This window comes from Gadus morhua, chromosome 16, assembly GCF_902167405.1.
Source record: "Gadus morhua chromosome 16, gadMor3.0, whole genome shotgun sequence".
Taxonomy (NCBI): Eukaryota; Metazoa; Chordata; class Actinopteri; order Gadiformes; family Gadidae; genus Gadus; species Gadus morhua.
Window position 1 is genome coordinate 16,466,729 of NC_044063.1, and position 20,809 is coordinate 16,487,537.

Genomic DNA, 20,809 nt, shown 5'->3' on the forward strand with positions numbered 1-20,809 from the left:
AGTTGTGCAATGACAAAATAAACGGACACAAGGGCAATGAAAATAAACCTCTTGTTTATTTAAGTATTTACTACGTTTCCAATCCTTTTTACAGCATGACATCTTGTAACAATACGGATTACTATTATTCTGAAAAATTATCATAATCATAATAATCACTGTTTTAAAAAAACAAACATTGAAATGTGCGTTCGCTTATTTGCCAATACCCCCTCTCCCCAGCAAAAATACTAAAATATATATTTTAATACTTAGTACTGTCCTGTAAAAATGCAATAGGCCAGCATCCCATAAGAGAATGTCCCACAACTGAATCTATTACGCCTGAAATCTAGTGTTTTGTTTCTAGATAGTAAAAAAAAAGGAGCAGGAGCATGATTGGATTTAATATACGCTTTGACGTTTTAAGCCATTGAATCATCCAAAAAATGTTTGTCATGAATCAATTCAATCAAGTGCCACAACTGTAATGAATAAGAGGGCTAAAGACTCAAACCTGCTCCAGACCGTCCATATGTACATGTGTTCACATATTTACATATTCCTATGCCAACATGATGGTTTTCATACAATATCTCAAATAAAAATGTCCAGGCTCAAGAAGTTTTAACCTGTGTAAAGACTTAAGGAAAGCAACTTCAGTTCAGCGATGTTAGCTAGAAACACTGCTAAACAAAATGTGAATGAGTAAAATCAATAAATAATCACTAACACTGTTTACATGTATCAATTACGGTAACCAAAATGTCTTTTCGGCTGTCTTCATGGATAGGTTTGAGTGAGCTCAATGTTTAACAAACTCTTTGTTTAAAAATCTTCCATGAAAAGTTAATTTAAGAATAAGGATTTTAAGGAGCTATTTGGAAAATAGCTCCCCAAGATCCTTCAAAAATGGCTAAAATGTATTTTACTGATCATTACTGATTGTGTTGTTTATTTACAAAAAAACCTTTTAAATTTGGCTTGCATTTCATGATTGGTACTTATTTGTACTCTTTTACTATTTACAACCTCTAGACTCCCACAGGGAATAGTATCTATATTACGTATTACAAAAACTAACTAAACGTGTTTGAGAATATGCATAGATGTGTGTGTGTGTGTTAGTGTGTATGTGTGCGTGTGTTTGTGTGTGTGCGTGTGTATGTGCGTGTGTGAGAGTGACCTGAAGTGGGCATGAGCGAGGGCTACAATTTGTGTATGTGGTTTACATTTTTCACTTGGAAGAACCGATACATTAAGACATCCCCCGAGTAAACCTCTACATGCCTTCCAATCATCCCCGTCCTTTCCTCCTGTATGGATTAAAGACGACTAACTAATCACAATGTTGCACTGACGGCCATTTCAAGATGGCCGCTTAATCAACCCACCTACCCATCAAAATGGGTTTATAAAATGATTATAATAAATTATAATAATTTATAAAGCAACAGAACGGCAGGTGCCCAGCAAGCCTTCCGGTGGTTCCATGATTGTGTAAGAAAATAACCAAACTCTATTAGAAAAAAGAGTCAAATAGATATGTGTGATGGTATGATATCATTTCCCAAGGCGAACCAGGGTCAGTCAAATGAACGCTGAGGAGGATTTAGGTCTCTCCTTTCAGTGACTTGGTTTAGTGTTGACCTTAATGGACTCGAGTCCCTTCAAGTTGTCCATTGATCGTGAGGTTATCCTCAGTGAGGTAGCGTTTGGGTACAGCATCCCTCTGTTCACCTGCGGGCACACAATGAGAACAAAGACTGAATCAAAATGGGAAACCTCCAGGGTTGGAAATGCAATATTCTTGCAGGACAACGCTTATCGCGTTGTCCTGCTTACTACAGTGAGGGATTCGTATAATTTAATTAATTAATTAATTAATTAATTAAGGGCGCCACCAGAGGGCGCCCACGACACATTTGCCGCCCTAGGCGATCGCCTAGGTCCTTTTATTTTCTTCCTCCATTGGCCCCTGACGGCGTCTGGGCCCCGGTGTAGTGCACCGGTTTCACCGTTGATATTTATGCCACTGGCCAAGTGGATGTTACGGTTACATAATTCAATAAGTTGCAGAATGCAAGGGAGTAGACAGGATCTTTTGTGCTCACGTGGGAGAATCAGGTTGCTGAACAACACGCGGCCAGGCACTTAGGCAGGAAAGAAAAATACAATGTAAATAGACGTCGGAAGAGAAACGGGTAGTATTATGGGATGTACCTCCTTGAGACTCCTGAGAGTGAGGAGAAGGGATTCCCGCCAAAAAGAGAGTTCCGTTGCTCCTGAGTGGATGCCTTGGTTTCCACGGTGACAGGTCTGTTCTCTGTAATCTGGGCCACTTGAAATCTGTTCAGTAAAAAATCAGGACGTAAAGAATTGAAGGACTACGTTAGGTAGTTTTCATGCGTGTGGACCTGTCTTTAACACAAGCTGTTTGCATTTGTGAGGGTCTAAGTGTGTGCCTCTTTCTTTTTAGTGTGTATGTTGGGCTGGGCCTCCCTATGCCTCACCTTCCCACAGAGAGCACCGTGGGCTCTCCCTCTTTCTTCTTCTCCTTGCCTCCCTCAAAGCTCTCCCCCACCTTCTGCGGTGTTGCCTTTGGCACGGCGGCCTGGGGCCTCGGCTCGTCCGCGCACACTCCCCCCAGCAGGGGGCTCTTCTGGGTGTCGGCGCCCGCGTCCAGGTAGGGCAGGATCAGGCTCTGTGGGGGCTTCAGGGGGTGGTCTTTGAGAGCCTCCAGCGGGGGGATCAGGATGGCGGGCCACTTCCTCTGGGCGCAGCGGGAGCAGCGGTAGCCGTGCCTTGGGAACAGGCCGGACAGGCCAGAGATGGTGTGCAGGTGGGACTGGTGGGGGCACAGCCGGGGCAGGGAGCGGAACTGGGCCAAAGGGGAGAGCTTGGGGAACCTGCAGGACCGTGCAGGAAGAGGGAGAGAGGAGAGGGAAGAAAGCGTTGCCGTGGTGAATACAATAGATTGACATTTAATGAAGTATCTAGTGTTTTTCTCGTGGACGACGACATTGTGTGTCTCGCCTCAATTGCAGCTTGACAACATGCAGTTTGTGTTACGCACGAGACTCCCGGCTCAAAGCTTCCATGGCTGCCCATTGTCGTTTTGTCTCCGCTAAAACAACCGCGCCAGAGAGATGAATGCAACTGTGGGTCCCAGCTCTTATGCTAGCTGGTGAATAACCACCAATGACCCATGATAACCTCCGTTAGCGTGTGCGTGTGCGCGCGCGTGTGTGTGTGTTTGTGTGTGCGTGCTTGCGTGTCTCTGTGTGTGAGAGAGAGTATGAGTGAGTGAGTAAGAATGAGAGAGAATGTATGTTTGTTTAGAATGTTGTAGAACTCCAAAAGCCCATTGCCTCCAGTACGCTATTGAGCTGCTGGTGGTCATGACCAATTTTGTTTTTGTTTTTTATTTCCAGCAAATGTTTGTTCTTTAACATTCCCTCCCTCTACCTTCTTACTTATTTCATTATTTATGAATAAATGATAATTAAATTAATATTACAAATGATGAACCACAGCTTCTATCAATGATAATTTAACACGGATGCTACTGCTGTTGAGCCATATTCGTGGTCAAAAGAGACAGAATATGGATTAATGCTTTACTGTCACTGTAGCCACAGAGAGGGTTCGCCGTCCTAGAGATCACATGGAACTGTTGCGCAGACAAGCGACAATCTGTGGGCTTTGTGAGCATCACTGAGCCACTGAGCTGTGGCTGACTGCTGCGTGTCAGGAGACAGCAGCGCTGGCCAAACAGAACTGACTCACTGGGTTCACTATTCAGCACTTTTCACAAGCTTTACTGAGGCTGAGGAAGAGACTGCAGTCATTGCCTTCTCTTTGCATTGTTTGCAAATATAAGACTTTTGCAATATAGGAATATGCTATTTTGTATTTTGGCAAACGTACCACCCACTCATTGTTTATTAGTAGTGAAAGAACAGACAGTGGGTGGTAAGTTAGGAATTCAATCATTAGAATTTAGCATGGCTTATCTCTCTTATTCAGTCGACAGAGCTTCTTGCTAACTTTTCAATGTCACCATGACTTTACGAATCAGAGACAGGGGAATCCCTTCAATATTTCACCTATTGTCTAAAAAAGTCACTTCTTTAGTTTGACCTCAGGAAGCATGACTTGGCAGTATGATTGTCGTCTAGTGGGGTGCGTAATGTGTGTGTGTGTGTGTGTGTGTGTGTGTGTGTGTGTGTGTGTGTGTGTGTGTGTGTGTGTGTGTGTGTGTGTGTGTGTGTGCTCCTACTTGATTGATGAGCTCTTGTTCATGGCCATCTGACTGGTTTCATATTCCAGCAAAAGTTCCTCAAGTGCAGCAGCATTTTCTAAAAAACACACACACAGCCAAATTAAACGAAATACTATGAATAGTAGAATAATAGATGAATCACATATCAAAAGAAAAAGTGGTCTTACAAGGGTTTATTTCCACTGTCATACTGGTATCTCATGAATACATAGAGGAGGAAGAGAACCCCATATGTTGTACTGTTTTATATGGTATTAATAGTCCAAAGCCTTCGAAATCGTGTAGTCATGCATAGTTGTTGACATGCTGAAGAAAACAGGTTTCTCGTTGGCTGGAAGGGGTAGATGGAGTTCCCCACGCATATGACTCATTTTTTAATAATGGTCGCCTGCCGGGATGCCCGACAAAAACACTGAAAGTAATACCGTGGGAACTTAAGACGTGGGAAAAGGCCCATTCTGTGTACGGCTTATACCTCCTGGCGGGCTCCATGTAGCAATTTGATTGCATGGTTGTAAGGACGTGGCAAGAAGTCTGTCCAGATTTCTGTCCACACACCTATGCAATCCAATCAGAGCACACCTTTATCGCACCGTTTTCGATTTGTAGTTGCGCAAAGTGAAATTTGCATTATCGGTATTGAGTCGATATATCGTGCACCGCTGCTCAGTATTGAGCGTGACGCGTCGCTTGGCTTAGGCTATTGTCAAGGTTTTTTTGTTTTCCTCCTCCATTCTGTATGGGTACCTTCCACCAGACGGCTCAGTGCTAAAAAAAGACTGCAACGTCAGTAGTGTCAATAGCAGAGGCCTACCTTTCTTCTCAGTGATGAGGCGTACCAGGACACTGATGGTGTCCTCGTTGGGGTCGTCCGGTATGTATGGGCAGCCATTGGCTACAGAGAGAAAGAGATGGGGAGAGGAAGAGGGAGGGGGGGAGGAAGCATTAAGACAGAGAGTGTAAAGAGATTAAGGGAAAAAGGAGAATGGGAGGGGACACAAACAGAGGAAGAAATTAAGTTTCAAAAGGTTTTAATATGTTAAGCTCTGAGACTTAGCAACGAAATGTGTACTATATAATGCTATACAATACTTGTGCTTACTCTTTCACATGTGCAAGACAAAGGGAGGACATGGAGGGTACACATCAATCAGACTATAAAGGGCCCCTCTAACTGCAGCAGGAATAATCCGGAGTGTGCATGAGTAAAAACCAGAAATGTGTCCCTCTGGTAACCCTCCCTGCATCCCATAATAGCCCCAGCGAGGCAGACAGGGCAGAGGGTGCATGTGTGTGTGAGGGGGGCAGTTGCAGAGAGGGGCTCATCATGCTCCAGTCAGCACTGTTGTGTGTGTGTGTGTGTATGTGTGTGGATTAACAGGGGTTCCTGTGTAAACCTAGTGGTATGTCAATGTGACTATGTGTCCATAGTTACTTTGGTTCCAGACCGGAGAATGCGTCTTTGGATGCACAGGTCTGTGTGTGTGTGTGTGTGTGTGTGTGTGTGTGTGTGTGTGTGTGTGTGTGTGTGTGTGTGTGTGTGTGTGTGTGTGTGTGTGTGTGTGTGTGTGTGTGTGTGTGTGTGTGCGTATGTAAGCATGTACGTCAGCATGCAACATATATCTATGTCTTTCCACATGAGAAAAAGTAAGGCTGTTGTTGGGCCCTTAACAAAAGTCTCTGTCTCCACGACAGCCGTTGTTATGCGCGGACAGCAATGTTAAGTTGTCCTGTGACATTCTGACATTCCCATTCATTTATACTTTGGCCAAATGTGTGTGTAATAACGACAGCCCCTATTCCAATGCAAATATACCCTGAGTCTTGGTTTCAGGTCTGTTCAACCAGGTCATTCCAGTTTGGATACCACAAAGAAACCCACACAGGTTTAAAATGCACAGAATCTGTATAGCTAGACATTCGACAGAAAACATTGAGCATTTAAAGTTCTGTCGCCTACGGGATTTCTAGATGTCTCCCTATTGTATACCACCTAATGATTCTCTGACGTAGAACTTCCTGCCAGACATGAGTTGTGTTCTGTCGCATTTCCTTTCCCCTGTGTAGGAAATGTAACGGGCCAATCCCACGGGGCTATCTGCAGGCCTGCTGCTGTAGTGTGAGGTTATGCTGCAGCCCCGCCATACTCCAACCTCAGGTTCCCCTTCAGTGGAGACCATGAGGATGAGAAAGTGCAGTGGTGGGAAGCTTTGTCTGTAACGTTGCAGTCACACTGTGTTAGGATGTTTTCTACTCCCCGGCGGAAGGCACTGGGCCCCATCCATAATGTCTGCAGTTTACATGAAGGTGTCCTTGGGCCAGACTTCTCCCAGCTACCTGCTCCTTAATGACCTATGCCTTAAGGTGCTTACGATGGGTGCAAAAGCCGTTCAGCTAAATGACTACACGGTTAAATGTTGAATGACTTCCGACACCAACAGCGTACCAACAGCGCATTGCAACAGGGACCGTTATGTAATACAACAAGAGAGAGAGAGAGAGAGAGAGAGAGAGAGAGAGAGAGCGAGAGAGAGAGAGAGAGAGAGAGAGAGAGAGAGAGAGAGAGAGAGAGAGAGAGAGAGAGAGAGAGAGAGGGAGGGAGGGAGGGAGGGAGGGAGGGAGGGAGGAAGGAGATAGGGAGAGGAGAGGAGTGAAAAGAGTAACAGTTGTAAATTATATTATTTTATTTTGTACCCAATACCAATTTGGATATGGCACACTATCATCCTTGATATTTGCTAACTCTGCTACTCTATCTCTGAACCACTGCATCAGCTTCTTCCTGCCATAGAGGGGTAGAGGAGACGAGGAGAGGAGTAGAAGGGGTAGTAACCACTGTGTGGGTGAAGGGGGTCCCGACTCCAGAGTAGACTGGACCGACTGTGGCTTACAGTAGCAGCAGTTGCCGCAGTCTCTGCATTCAATGTTCTGGTAACCTGAATCTACACTTAGGACCCCTTTGCATATAGGAGCTTAGTGAATGGAGGATGTTGTCAAATATACTTTAGGGGAGGTCGGAGGAACGGAGAGCAGTGCAGGAAAGACAAAGCAAGCAAGAGGAAAACGTGAGAGAAGAGCAGGGGAAGGGGAAAGAGGGGAATGAGCGGGGAGCGAGGGGGGACGAGGGCCTGTCAACGGGTCGACAGGGCCTGATTGAATAATTGATCAGGGAAAGGAGAGATGGACAGTTAGTGTCGTGTTCGGAAGAGAGGAGGTGAAGAACCAATGAGAGATGGATGAATGGAGAGAGGAAGGATCCTGAGAGAGAGAGAGAGAGAGAGAGAGAGAGAGAGAGAGAGAGAGAGAGAGAGAGAGAGAGAGAGAGAGAGAGAGAGAGAGAGAGAGAGAGAGAGAGAGAGAGAGACACACAGAGAGCAAGAGTGGTGAGGGAGGTTCCCTGATACAGGTCCTTCTTGAGTTTCACAACAGAAGGTAAGCAATGCAACATTTAAACCCACTGCTGCAGATCAGGGACAGGAAGACCCCAGTTTGACTCTTTACCCTCTGCAATGACACAATGAAAAATTACTTTTTTAAATTGAGAGCATGTCGTTTTTATCCACATTAACCATTAACCATTATCAATAGAACAAGTTCAGTATTTTCTTTTATTTTTGCAAAAGCCATGGCTACACATTCTTTTTTCGAATTTGTGTCATAGAACTTGTTCTATTGATTGCTGAGACGATTTTAAAGAGTATTTCCACAAAAATTACCAAAACATGTATAGTGGACATGGCAGGTCAAAAGTCTGCATGGGTTTTCGTAATATAGCCAGGTGATAATGACAAAGGGAGCCCATGCACTACATCGACCACTTCAGTGCTGAACCGAGATGCCATGTCTGTAGATAGATACTTAAGCATATTCATGTATCTCTCTTGAGATGGTGCTAAAAACACAGGAAAAGGTTGCACAATGTTGATCCACTGGTGTCAGCGTTTATCAGGTCTAGCAAACCGTGAGAGGCAAACAGGATTTCATTTTCATCATGTTTCATTCAGATCTGTAATTCGTTCAGCTAATATAATAGCAATGAACAAATAGTACTAGCCTCTGGGTTGCCTCATGAAACTATTATGTATCAAACTTGCCTGACTACCTGTCATGTTCAGCGTCTGGTGTAAGGAGGAAGGTAGTTCAACATCACTGTTTACCCTCTGGTAATGTTGCTCAACCCAACCAACGATACCGGGCATGTATAAGATAGGATCTTACTTCTGGTATTAAAAAAGCTTAAATACTATACGGACAATACTGACTGAATACTTGAACTGATAAGCAGCTAGCGTATCCAAATCAATGGATCATGTCCCAGTTCATTATGTGTACGGTGATATGACATTCATAGGTCATTGTGGCGTCACTTCCTATATAGAAACAGGTCAGTGCACAAAGAAGAATGTGAGCCTGCACGCCTCTCATTGTGTTGAAGCCTACACAGGTGCAACTGTAAAGAAGTAGAAACGGTTGATACTTTCTTTCAAGCCTTACCAGTGAAACCTGGCAAGTACGTGTTAGGATGCATTATCTGTGGATGGATCTCAACTGAAAAGAGACGGAGGATCGGTTGGTCTATTGGTCGTCCTAGGCCACAAGGATTGTGTTCTATGCAGCTACTGAGGAGGCCAACAAACCAATGAAGGGCTCTCATGTTGCACAAAAGGCTGGGTGAAACCAGGAGGGGACGTTTGTAATAGTACACTTGTTCTATTGGCGGAGCGGTGCTTCTGATCTACATATGTGGGTCTGTCGGCCTGCCTGCCCGATGTGTCCATCATTCCCTCATTCTGCTCCATAAGTGATATGAGTTATTTATGTATGCATTCAGAGTTTGTTGACCCTCTCTCTGTCCTACTAGTTCACGCTCTACTTAGTTTGCCTCTTTCTTTTTGACTATCTTTCATTCTTTCTTTCTCTCTTTCAGCGAATTATGGTCAAGCAAAAACTATACAGTAACTGGGTTTTAGGGTAGCATACAAATCACACAATGACCTCCACAGGGGTCAAAGTTCATTTTGGTGGAGAGAAAAGCATTCCTGGTACCATGTGATCCCATCACAGAGAGAACTAGACGGCATTCACACATGCACAGAACATGCCTGTTGCACGGTTGCTGTGTGGTTTTTACTGTTGCACAACTATGCAGGTTGATGTGTGGTTTGTGTATGTACCGTAGGTGTTACAGGTAGGTACTCTCATTTTCCCCTTATCCAGCGTATCTCTCTCTCTCTCTCTCTCTCTCTCCCCTCCCTCTCTCTCCCTCTCTCCCTCTCTCCCCTCTCTCCCCTTCTTTCTCTGGCGCGGCCGTCTCCTCGTCCCCGCCCTCCTTCTCTCTCCCCCTCCCTCTCTCCCTCTCTCTCCCTCTCTCCCCTCTCTCACCTTCTTTCTCTGGGGTGGCCGTCTCCTCGTCCCCGCCCTCCTTCTCGGCGGTGCAGCGGTAACCCTTCTTCTTCAGGATGTTGCAGATGAGGATGCCCAGCAGGCCCATCACACAGAAGACGGGCACCAGGGCGAACACGGCGTACTCGGCCGTCTTCTCCTCCGCGCCGCGCACCGCCGTGCCGTTGGCCAGCCGGCCGCCTGTGCTCGCCGGCCCGCTGCCCGCGGTGCGGACCGCCCTCACGTGCCCCGCCGGCCCGGCTGTGGGGGGGGGGGGGGGGATGGAGGGATGGAGGGAGGGAGGAGAGGGGGTGAGGGTGGATGGAGGGCTGGAGGGGAAGACGTGGGGGCGATGTGGAAGCTGTGGTAGTTGTAGCCACAGGGGATTGCGTGACTTGATTACATACCTTCCACGCACGGCTTTGAGGGGCCGTCGTTTTCTACGGAAGACGGGTTGAATCTGTGGAAGATCATACATGCAGACATGTAGAGATATATATATATATATATATATATATATATATATATATATATATATATATATATACACAAATATATAAAACATTTACACACAAATAAAACTCATTGTCTAATTAAACCTTAAAGATACATTACATTCAATTACCTTTATTTAGCAGACACTGTTGTCAAAAGCGACTCATGGTAAAAGATATACACACAAATTACATTTTATGCACAAATGCAGTGTTAGAGGAACACGTGTAAGACGGGAACAACACGGTACTGGCACGTTATTAAATAGTGTGTAGTAGTCAGGCTTACCCAGGCAGACAGCCTCCACAGACAGTGTCAGATACCGCGCTGCCAGGGGTGGCCACCTGTCGCTTGAGCTCCATACAGGATGCATGTGGGCGACAGAGTTCAGAGTCGAGCGCATCTGCAAACGTGCCCTGTGGGCAAGCCTGGCATTGCACGTCTGTTGCTGGTGCTTGGACCTGTCCACACGCCTAGAGATGGCAAGACAAGTCCAGAATGGGGGGAAACAGAGAATATTAGAGAGTTTCTCAAAGATTCAAATATATCATGCTTTAACGCAGGTACAGAGTGAAATATATCCAATAACTTTTTCAATACCACTGTTTCAGTTTGCAAAGAACAATATTGTTTAAGAGTAGACCCTAGCTAAGGTACGGTAAGAGTATGTGATCTTGATCTTGTGACTAGTAATAACCATTTTCAGTGAGAGCACCCAGGAGTGCACCAATCACATTTCCCTCCTCTCCAGATGGCTGCGTTACCTTGGATGGTTGCTGGCCAGCAGGGCACTGCAGACACATACACGCCTCCCCCCACCGACACTGCACTGCTGCAGTCCCACCACAGTCTAAAACCTGGAAGACAACACAGGCAGGCATAGAGTTACACACGCACACACGCACACCACCGGAGAATCATGAGTAACAGGTTAAGGAGTGGGTAGCTTGTAGGAAGCATCACACCTCAACCACATGCAAATATGCCCGGATAATATCGACACACACTCACTGTGAGTAGGACGAGAGCTGAGCAGCAAAGGTGGTTCATCATCTTCTTCCAGGTATTCTTCTATGAACATATGATCTGGAGTTGGACACAATTAGAGGCTGGCGGTTAGACTGGAACACCTAACATCGTGGTCAATAAAACAGGTTCGGTCCGATTGCAGAGCATAGCTTCAAGAGCACATAGCTTTCAACACCACGTAAAACTTGGTTACCGGAGTTATGCAGTGTGAATGTATAATCATACATCATTGATTATCAAGTCTCCCTTCTCCAAACAAACAAAAAACAACAGGTATTAGGAAACTCCTGATCTCAAGCCCACAGAAACACCCACACCCACAGAGGAACAAACACCTGCGTCATAATCCAGGTCACACACGCTCGAGTTCAGTGACATAGGTCCAGCATCAGGGGGCTGTAAATAGCGTACGGTGATTCAGGTTATTTTTACAGACAATAAGAGGTGAACCGGGGATCTTCTGCTTCTATTTCTGTATCGCGACGCATGCTGACTTACGACAAATAGCTTATAAAAAACTGTCAAAGAATAGTAATATTTCAGTTCGTAATGACATTTAAAAGACAAATGTATTTTAAATGTCTTTCAAACTGAGAGGGAGAGCCTAAAATAAAGCAATGGGTTGTATACATTAAGCTCCAAAGGGTTAGCTACACTTTAATGCTGCAATGTTACTGCAAAGTCGCTCCAAGCCACAGGGTGTCTTAGCTAAGAAAGCAGTAGGTGGGTACAATTATTGTGTTAGGTCTAACACTGATACTCAACACAAGATGTTTGTACACGCTTAATGTAAACCTTCATAGATATATTGAAAGACAACAGCCACATTCCCTTCAACTTGCAGTAACTACTTGTTCACCCATATGGTACTTTTAAAAAAAGAGCATGCGGAAGTGAGAATGGTTGAGTAAGAGATAGTTGTATAGTAAAAATATTACAGTAGTGAAGTTTTAAGAAAGACAGGAAGAAATACAGGAAGGAAACGACTTATGAAAGAATTCAGGGAATCGGAAGAGAACAATCGTAAATGCGAAAGACTCAGAGAGGAGGGAGAGGGATGCAAACTCACCCCAGACTTGTAACTGTAACCGGTTGCCTTGGCAACCCAGCAAGGATGCTAAGTGTGCTGCTACCAATGCTGAGTCAGGACCTCATGCACCCTCGCTGTCGCTTATAACAGCTGTATGATCACTGTACGCACTCTATTCCACCGTACCGAGCTACACCACGAGCACTCTTCGTCTTCAAAAGTAGCCTAAAAATCTAAAAGTCTAAAAATATCAAATCAAACCAAACAGATATAGATAGATGTTGGTATTCAGATTACTGACAATTACTGTGACATTAACAACAAGTCTCACACACACAGCCACACGGACACACAGTATGCACTCAAATTGTCTAGAAGACTGGTAAAGTGGAGTGTACCTGCCTGTGTCTTATACTGTCACTTTTACCACAGGCACACCCATTATGGCCTTAGGACATGCCCCCCTATGTTTCTGCTGCCCACAGTGGCTAAGTGAGTGTGTGCGCGGGTGAAAGTATATGCAAGGATTTGCGTGAATGCATGTGTGTGTGTGTGTGTGTGCATGCAAGTTTCACTGGATATGTGTGTATGCCTGTGAGTGTCTGTCAGTGTGCGTATGGTTGTGTATAGTTTTGCATGAGGTCAGTAATACAACTCTTCCACTTTGACCATCTTTAAAGGGCTTGTGGTCATTCATTTCGTCAGAACACATATAAAACATACACCACTGGACAACATATCTCTCTAGTGCGTGAACTTCTGCACAATATATCCACATCTCTCTGCGGTCGAAAATACTACATCCCAGAACCAAGTATGCCATCTAACAAACAAGGAAATAAAAACTTTAATGAGTTTGTGATTCTGGGGCTTGCTGGGCTCTTGTGGCAATGACAAGGTTCATTGGATATAATTTCAGGGAGCAAAGGGAATGATAAAGTGCCTGCAAAGCCACCAGTTTGGAAGTACTACACAGCCTTAAGGAACCAGCGGAGCCTAAACCAAAACAGAGAGACAGAGAGACAGAGAGAGACAGAGAGAGAGAGAAGGACCCACACACATTACTGCCTGATAGCACGTTAAATATAGAACCATCCCTTAAAATGCCACAGACCAAACCAAGAGGTTAATTATAAGTCACTCTCACACACATGTACACACACAATAAAAAACTGCAATGATGTAGAGACTTGAGTAAACTGGTGACCTACAAAAGTTTAAGGTTAACATATAGTACTGGTTATCAAACTAGATTGAAGTTATTCATATGATCTTGTTATAAGAGAAGAAATCTTAATTTGAATCTAAAGAGTCCTTCATTTCCTACTGGGTGTGGAGTTTTTCTGTTTTCTTGGAAAATATCAGTCAAAGAATGTGTCCTGGACACTATGAAAGGAAGTTTCTGGTATTTTAATATTGCAGGTATGCACGGTTTTGTACATGGGAGCTAATATAACAAACAGGGCAATGGGGAAATCTTTTGTCACCTAATGCCTCAAGGTGAAATTAATTGCAAACCCCAAGATCAGTGACCTAGTGACCAGATAAGTGCTTCCTAAGATCAATAAGTAATCTCAAAATACTTTAACAATGATCCATTCTCGGCCGATCACTACATGCTCGGACAATCAGTTGGATTATGTCCCATTTGTCTGAGGTTTCCCGTAAAGCCCTGACATCCAGAGACAACAGCAACATGTTGGGACTTGAAATCCAACGCGTTGAAACCCGTGGGTCCCACTGCCACATTTAATGCATCTCTTGCATAGAACCAGTTTTAACAGGCGTTTGTAGCTGCACTTGGTTTGGCAATGCTTTCTGTGTGAACCCTTATACAGTTATGCAACCTCTTCATTCTCCTCCTAGTCTGGCCGTACCCCTTTCTGCAGCCCTATAGCGCTCTTTTTTAACTCTTTATTCATTGAACCCCATCAACCCTCGCTGTTCACTAGCTCGTAAATGGGGGTAGAACGGTCACTTTTTTCCCATGTCCGGAACACTGACTCCTTGGTACTTATGGTTGTGATGTGTGGGTTGTTTCATTTGAATTCCTCCCACCAACACCAGCAAGGCTTTCCATTAATGTCCATCAGGAATTCACATAGTGCTATAACTTTCATGCTCTCAGTACTTGGTTTCAAAGGGAATTCTATAATACCGTTTGAAGTTGAAGTTAGTGGAAGTTAGTGCTGAACTTGGTATTTGGAGTTTGAAGCAATCGCTTTATTAGAAACTCTGTGCCAGAAATGTATATTTGGGGCTGGAGAGTGGGTGTTTGGAAAACAAATAAAATGCTTAAAAAATACGTTTATTAAGACTATAGAGGGGGGAAAGAATATATATCGAGACATGAACTGCCCAGAATATCACAATAAAGAAGGTTACACGCAGTCTAAACGCCCACATAGTCTGAACAATATTCAGCCCTGCACACTGTTAAATAAATTGTGTGTGAATGCACAGTATAAACCGCACTAGACTAATGCAGAACCAGGCCGGAACGGATGGAAAGAAACGAGAGAGAGAAGGGGGCAAATATGATGACTTTTGCTTACAAGCGCAAAACAGTAATTACTCTACCGTGTGACAGGTTCAAACAACAAGTCACGACAGCAGCAAAACGACGAGTCACATTTCTTCTGCTATAAATAGCTACAATAAAGCAGTTTTTTAAGAGGCCAGAGGAGAACAACATGGACATTATTTCATTATGTGGTTGGTTTTTGGGGTTTAAACGCTAAAATCACAGCCAATGGGTTTGAGCTGTTTTGGGCTTCTTGATGTCATTCCGGGCCACGGGTAACATTGAGTGGGAAGTAACGAACCACAACAGAGGAAACAACAATGAGCCAAATACCAGAGCATTTCAGGACAGCTTGAGAAACGTTTAAAATCATACGTTTGCCAGCTAGGATGCCACCCTGGAAGCTCCCATCTGAGTATACTACAACGTGGTATAATAATAAACTGTATGCTCTAACAGGTGTTATACAATGTGGTATAACAATAAGCCAACTGTATGAAATCTAGTCAATATGTCAAACTTGTTCACACAGCGTGAAACGGATCGATCCCAGACTAGAGTCTCTCTAGAGAAGGATATCAGGGAAGGATATCAGGGTAACATAGAGTAAGAGAAGGAATATTACATTTGCATCCAAAGATAAGCCAATTAGGCCATTAGGGCTCACCCTTAGTCGGAGGGCAGTTGAAGAAATGGCAGCTGTTCATGCATACATTATAACCCACTTTTAACTCTCTACAATTCAAGAGAACTCCTTCTTATGTACAATGCTCTGCAATCATCGAAGGCTAAAAATGATCCAGATATTGTATGAACTGAAATACATTTTGGTCAAACCAACTTGTTGGCACATTGTCCAGATTTCTGTCAGTTGGAAACCATATCATACCAAAACTACTCAAGCCTTCTACAACCACACACATCCCTGGATTAAAAGGCATGTAGGTTTAAACTTTTTCTTCTTATTTTTTTTACCATTTACCAAAATGGTTCCGCCCGACTTAAATGCCCTCGAGTTGGTCACTGAAAACTTGATTCCAGCAGCGCTGCAAAACGGCTGACCGGGCCCTGCGATAGGACGCTTAAGGAGTGTAAACGCAGGTCAAACAAAGACTAAAGGCCCAGGATGATAACCCTGTAATAACATAGGTAGATAGAGCAGACAAAAACAATGCCATTCCAACGCCAATAGAGACGTGTTTCCCCATCACGTGCGTGCTTCCATTTATTTCAAATTCAGAACTACTTAGCGTGGTAAGCCGGAGACGATGCACCTAGTCGTAGTGCACGTTTCATTACGATCCAAAGGCGGTGAAACACCATTCAAAAGAACTGAGCCTGCAAAAACGGTTTGAGGTAATTACACTCTATTAGCCATCAGACACTCGGGTGGACCAGCAGATAATGTGCACGTACATCTCAGCGACGCGATAGGGACAACCATACCCTCTGTTTGGCTTACATGGAGGTGGCCATTAACGTCAAGCAAATGGCTGATTTACGACAAGAGGTTCTCACTTATTATACAGTATAGACAATGTTCTCATTATGGTGGTCGCGGTGGCTGGTGAGGGGGAGGGGGCAAGACTGATATGTAGACTAGCTGGTGGTGGAGCCGTCTCTCTCTCTCTCTCTTTGTCTCAGCGCATGGTATTACTTCCTACTCCGGCCTGTCCTTGGGTTGCCATGATGTCACCACACAGGCTATGTTTTTCCACAGTGGAACAGTATACCAGCAGGTCGGCATTGTAGCTCCTCGCCTGTCTCCGCTCCACACGCCGTTCATAGAGGTTAAGGAGAGGACTGCATTGAGCCGAGAGTCATCCATCGTGGAGGGGCTATCCAGCTGTGGTGGCGGCCCTGTTATGTGCACCACCGTGGCAACGCAAGTGATGAAACAAAAGCAGAGTTCACCCTGTTCACATGGGCCACCCTTGAGGATTGTCTCTTTGGTTGCAATGTGGGCGCCTACATGGGGTTCGGGACCGGCGCCAGCAGTGGCCAAACATCTATTGAAATACTTTGGATGTCCTAAGCACTCCCTCACCACACCACCCCCTAAGAAAAACACTTATTTTGAAGAGGCTTGAGCGCAGCTCCCCAGAAAGAGGACTCATCTTGATGTTTTTTCACATTGAGGTTTCAGCCTGGACTCATGGAGTAAATCCTGAGATACAATTAAGAAACTAGCTTTTGAAATTAAGATTTTTGATTTGATTAATCAATTAAATGCCATGATTCATGTTATTTTCATGATCAAAGGACATTCAGGTCTTTTATGTGCATCATTTAATTCATTTGTCAAGTAACAAATACATTTAACGACAGAGGGAGGATTCCTTTTCCTGTTGATGGAATTTGTTGGCTATTAAATGAGTCATTTAAAATCAGCCAGCTGTTAACTTCTAACCTCAACACCTTCATCAGTTTTATGAGACAGAAGCACTTTAGAGGATTGGACTACTTTAAAAGTTTGTTTCAATGAATTTTCCTTTGGGTAATAAGCACCATAGGCAATATTTGTAATGAAACTTATGAGCAAACACCACATGACACATAATAATATCGTCTTACGCCAACAGCTACATGTCATCTTCTAGAGATATTCATTTAAACATGCAGGCTCCAACAGGTACAACGGTCATAACCCCCTTCACATCAACATCGGCACAACCAAAACAATTTGTAATTTCTATTTGTCAAACAAAGACCAAGGATTTAGATAATTACTGTTTTACTCACTAGGGCTATTTGGGGGCAAAAGCACGTGAACAAAAGTAAAAAAGAACCAAACCTATTTAAAGAAAGTATGTTTAAATGTTAGACAAACTAAGAAGTTAGAAAGTAAAAAAGTAAAAAAAATAACGTGTGTGACGCACTTAATAAAGCGTTGTACTCCTTCGCCCTTTTCTTCCTAAAAATACACTAAAGATAGGCTACCTGGAGGTGGTGAACCATTATAGAAAAATGTTTACTGTAAAATACTATTCTAAGTTTATTGGAGGACTGGGTCACTGAGTCCACTTTCCGATTGGATCTCCATCCTGGAAAGATGGATGGGAATGTCGGAATGTTAAACAAATGTTAACCAAAACCTCATGCACTTTAGTCTAAATGTGTAACGCCTGCTTGCCTACCTAAACAAATGTGTATTTGTACAAGAATGTATAAATGTAGAATGTAAGAACTGCATGCTAAATAAGGTAAGATGGTTCTGGGTGTTTGCTCAGGGAAAGCAAATAGTATATACAAATTTTGTTTTTCAAAGTGTCCTATAAGACCCAAAGTCCTTTAACAAAGACATAGGAATGGAAGCATCGCCTGATCTTTCACCCTGTCTCAGCCACAACGGCTTGGGACATAGCTCATGCAGCTCTCTTTCACTTCCTCTATCGAAAAGGTATGCTGAGTCAATTGAAAAAATTCTTTGCACTTGTTACGATCCAACGTAGTTCCACTAATCTATATCCAGTGAGAATTGTGACCCAACATTAAACCTTCTACAATAACACGCACACACCCATTCTAAAAACAATTTTATACCCTATACTTTCAATCCTATTCCTTACATTGACCATGAGACATATAGTTGAATACATAGGTGTCTGTCAACTCAAAAATGTATTTTAATACAGCTCCTGTGGTGAAGTGCAAAAATGAAAAGGGTCAGTTTAATCATGGGTTATGGACAAACGCGTGCCTGCATGACTAGAAAAGTGCTCAACCTCGTATTTTGTTTTAAGCTCCTCTTTAATTACACAATCCTTTACCAATCCTGATCTAAATGCCAGTTCTAGCTTCTCGGGATGGGATTCAGGGTTAGTGAAGTGGGAATTTCCATGGCACAGCGATTCCTGCCTGGCATTTATGGATTTATGGAAGCAGGGCGCAGTGGCACCCGGGCTCACGATCATCTGGCTACATTCCTCTTCACCGGATGGACAGACAGACAGACTGACTGACCCCTGGACCGGTAGATAACCATAGCCAACCATCTTGATCCCCTCTGGTGCCTTCTGTTGCACGCACGCACACACACATACACAAACATGGAATTAACATACACGTGCACGCACATGGACAAAGACACGCATGTATACAAGCACACGCACACACGCACACACACACACAGACATAGACAGACACGTACATGGACACAAACACACACACAGAGACCGCCAGACCCACATGGACACTCGAGAGACAAACATGGACACACATAAAAACTGTGTAGAGATTAATCTCCTCCATAATCGTCAACAGATTTTATATGTCTGAGGCCGCTCTCAAAAGTTTAACGTTCACCTACGTGAATCACTGGCTATGATTGTCAGCTGATTTTGAACAGATCACCATATAACTCTGAATAAACTTTTACAATACATTCAAATACTCCTTATTACTGCATTGGGGAGGTAGGCCCACCTGTTTTTGGCTCAAAGTTCTGAGTTTATTCTTTACAAAAGATTATTCACAAGAATTCAGGGTGGGGTGTTTGAAAATGGTTTGGTTGTTTGTGAAAGTAACACCTATCATTACAACGCCACCAAATTAAAGTTAGGGCCAGGAAAATAGGGAGAGCCAGAGAGAGATACAGAGAGGTAAAGGGTAGCTAAGTATGTGATTTAGAGAAGGTACATGCTGTCCGTTTGGGTTGGTGTACTGTTCTCAGGGTTGGGAATACATAACAAGCTTTTAACATGGGGAGAACAAACTCAACATCTCTTCCTTTTACGTCTCTAATGGCCTTCCTAAATAATATTTAAGAAGAAACCACTTAACACCATAGCCATAAAACTCAGCCTACACATTTTCTCAGATTTGGAGAAAGAGGAAAGGAGAGGAAGACACTCAAAGTGCCTCTAGCATCGCGTTCAAAAAGGGGTTTTGTTTTGTTTTACAATTTCAAATAATGAAGAAATGGCTTCAGTTGAAAGTCTATACATGCTTATTTGCTTAAGGAAGAAAACTATTGTTCAAAAGTATCCAAAGAAACATACTGACACACTTAAATGTGATGATTATTATATTTAATTGAATAGGTTACATTATTTGAAATAGGCTCAACACTATAGGATAGCTGGGTAGACGATAGGTAGGCGTAGATATGAGTGGACCAAAGGAGACGGGGGTAGCAAGAGATCAAATACTAGCCTACCAGTGAGGTCATCACGTTCCCATGACAGTGCTTCAAGCGTGGCTTTACTACCCTGTGTTGAGGACCTCTGCACATCCGTCTGCCTCTTTGACTCCGTCGTTTAACGTAGGGTCAGGTGACAAAGAGCGATTCCAGATTTGTACATCTATATCTGGTAGTGTTCAAACCAGGGTTTCCTCTTCTATAGGCCTACTAACACAGTTTGATGAGAAAAAAAAAAGGCGATGTGCGTTTGCCAGTGAATGCAACACACGCACAAGCCTAGTTAGTAACTACACATAGGCATATGACTATATAAAAATAGTTGGTCTATATCGAGTACGAATACTGGTAAGAATAAAACAATTCTACACATGATAACGAGAGAAAACCATGGTTATCCTCGCCTGACGACTATAACAGTGTTTTAACTGTTATAACGCTAGTGGTAAACAACGTTGGGGGTTGTAGGAGGATAATGTACTTTTATTCATCAGGGATAACACTTTGTATTTCAGAAAACCCACATACATCACCGATGATGCCATTAAAACAACGAAGCCGTGACGAGCTGTTACACGTTTCGCCTAGACAACGCAAACGAATAGAGGAAAAAGTTGCCAAACTTACCAGACGAGGGTGGTTAATATGATTGAGATTACTGATAATACAGCATAGGCATCATCTGTTCAGTTAGGTCGAGAGCTGTAATTAAAAAAAAGTTTCGAAATACAAAAACCACAGTGCCGGGGTAAGGGAGGTCCTTCTCCCTCAGACTCCTCTGTGTGGAAGCAGCCTCTCGATGAGATCACGATACGTCACTGCCGCAAACTGAAACCCGTGTTCCTCGTGAGCGCCAATGTGTGCCTCGTGCGCCCGGTGACACAGTTATCTTTCTTCGCTTGAGCCTGTTTGCATGCGTGTCTAGTACTGCGCCTTCTTTCTCTT

At 43.7% G+C, this 20,809-nt stretch overlaps 1 protein-coding gene across 3 annotated transcripts; it reads right to left on the bottom strand.

The window, feature by feature from the left end:
- Positions 1–34: 34 nt before the first annotated feature.
- Positions 35–20,694, bottom strand: relt (RELT TNF receptor). Of its 3 annotated transcripts, XM_030381314.1 has the most exons (12): positions 20,492–20,694; positions 19,883–20,074; positions 11,153–11,227; positions 10,906–10,998; positions 10,430–10,614; positions 10,054–10,106; positions 9,647–9,907; positions 5,079–5,159; positions 4,262–4,340; positions 2,493–2,888; positions 2,203–2,328; positions 35–1,719 (listed from the first exon to the last, which is right to left on the bottom strand). In XM_030381314.1, the coding sequence occupies exons 3-12, from the start codon at positions 11,192–11,194 to the stop codon at positions 1,716–1,718; spliced, it is 1,320 nt and encodes a 439-aa protein (XP_030237174.1). In that variant the 5' UTR covers positions 11,195–11,227; positions 19,883–20,074; positions 20,492–20,694; the 3' UTR covers positions 35–1,715. The 3 variants fall into 3 exon arrangements, with proteins under 3 accessions (XP_030237174.1, XP_030237173.1, XP_030237175.1); XM_030381313.1 differs by lacking the exon at positions 19,883–20,074 and having other exon boundaries at positions 20,492–20,693; XM_030381315.1 differs by lacking the exons at positions 19,883–20,074; positions 20,492–20,694 and adding an exon at positions 12,240–12,581.
- Positions 20,695–20,809: the final 115 nt, after the last annotated feature.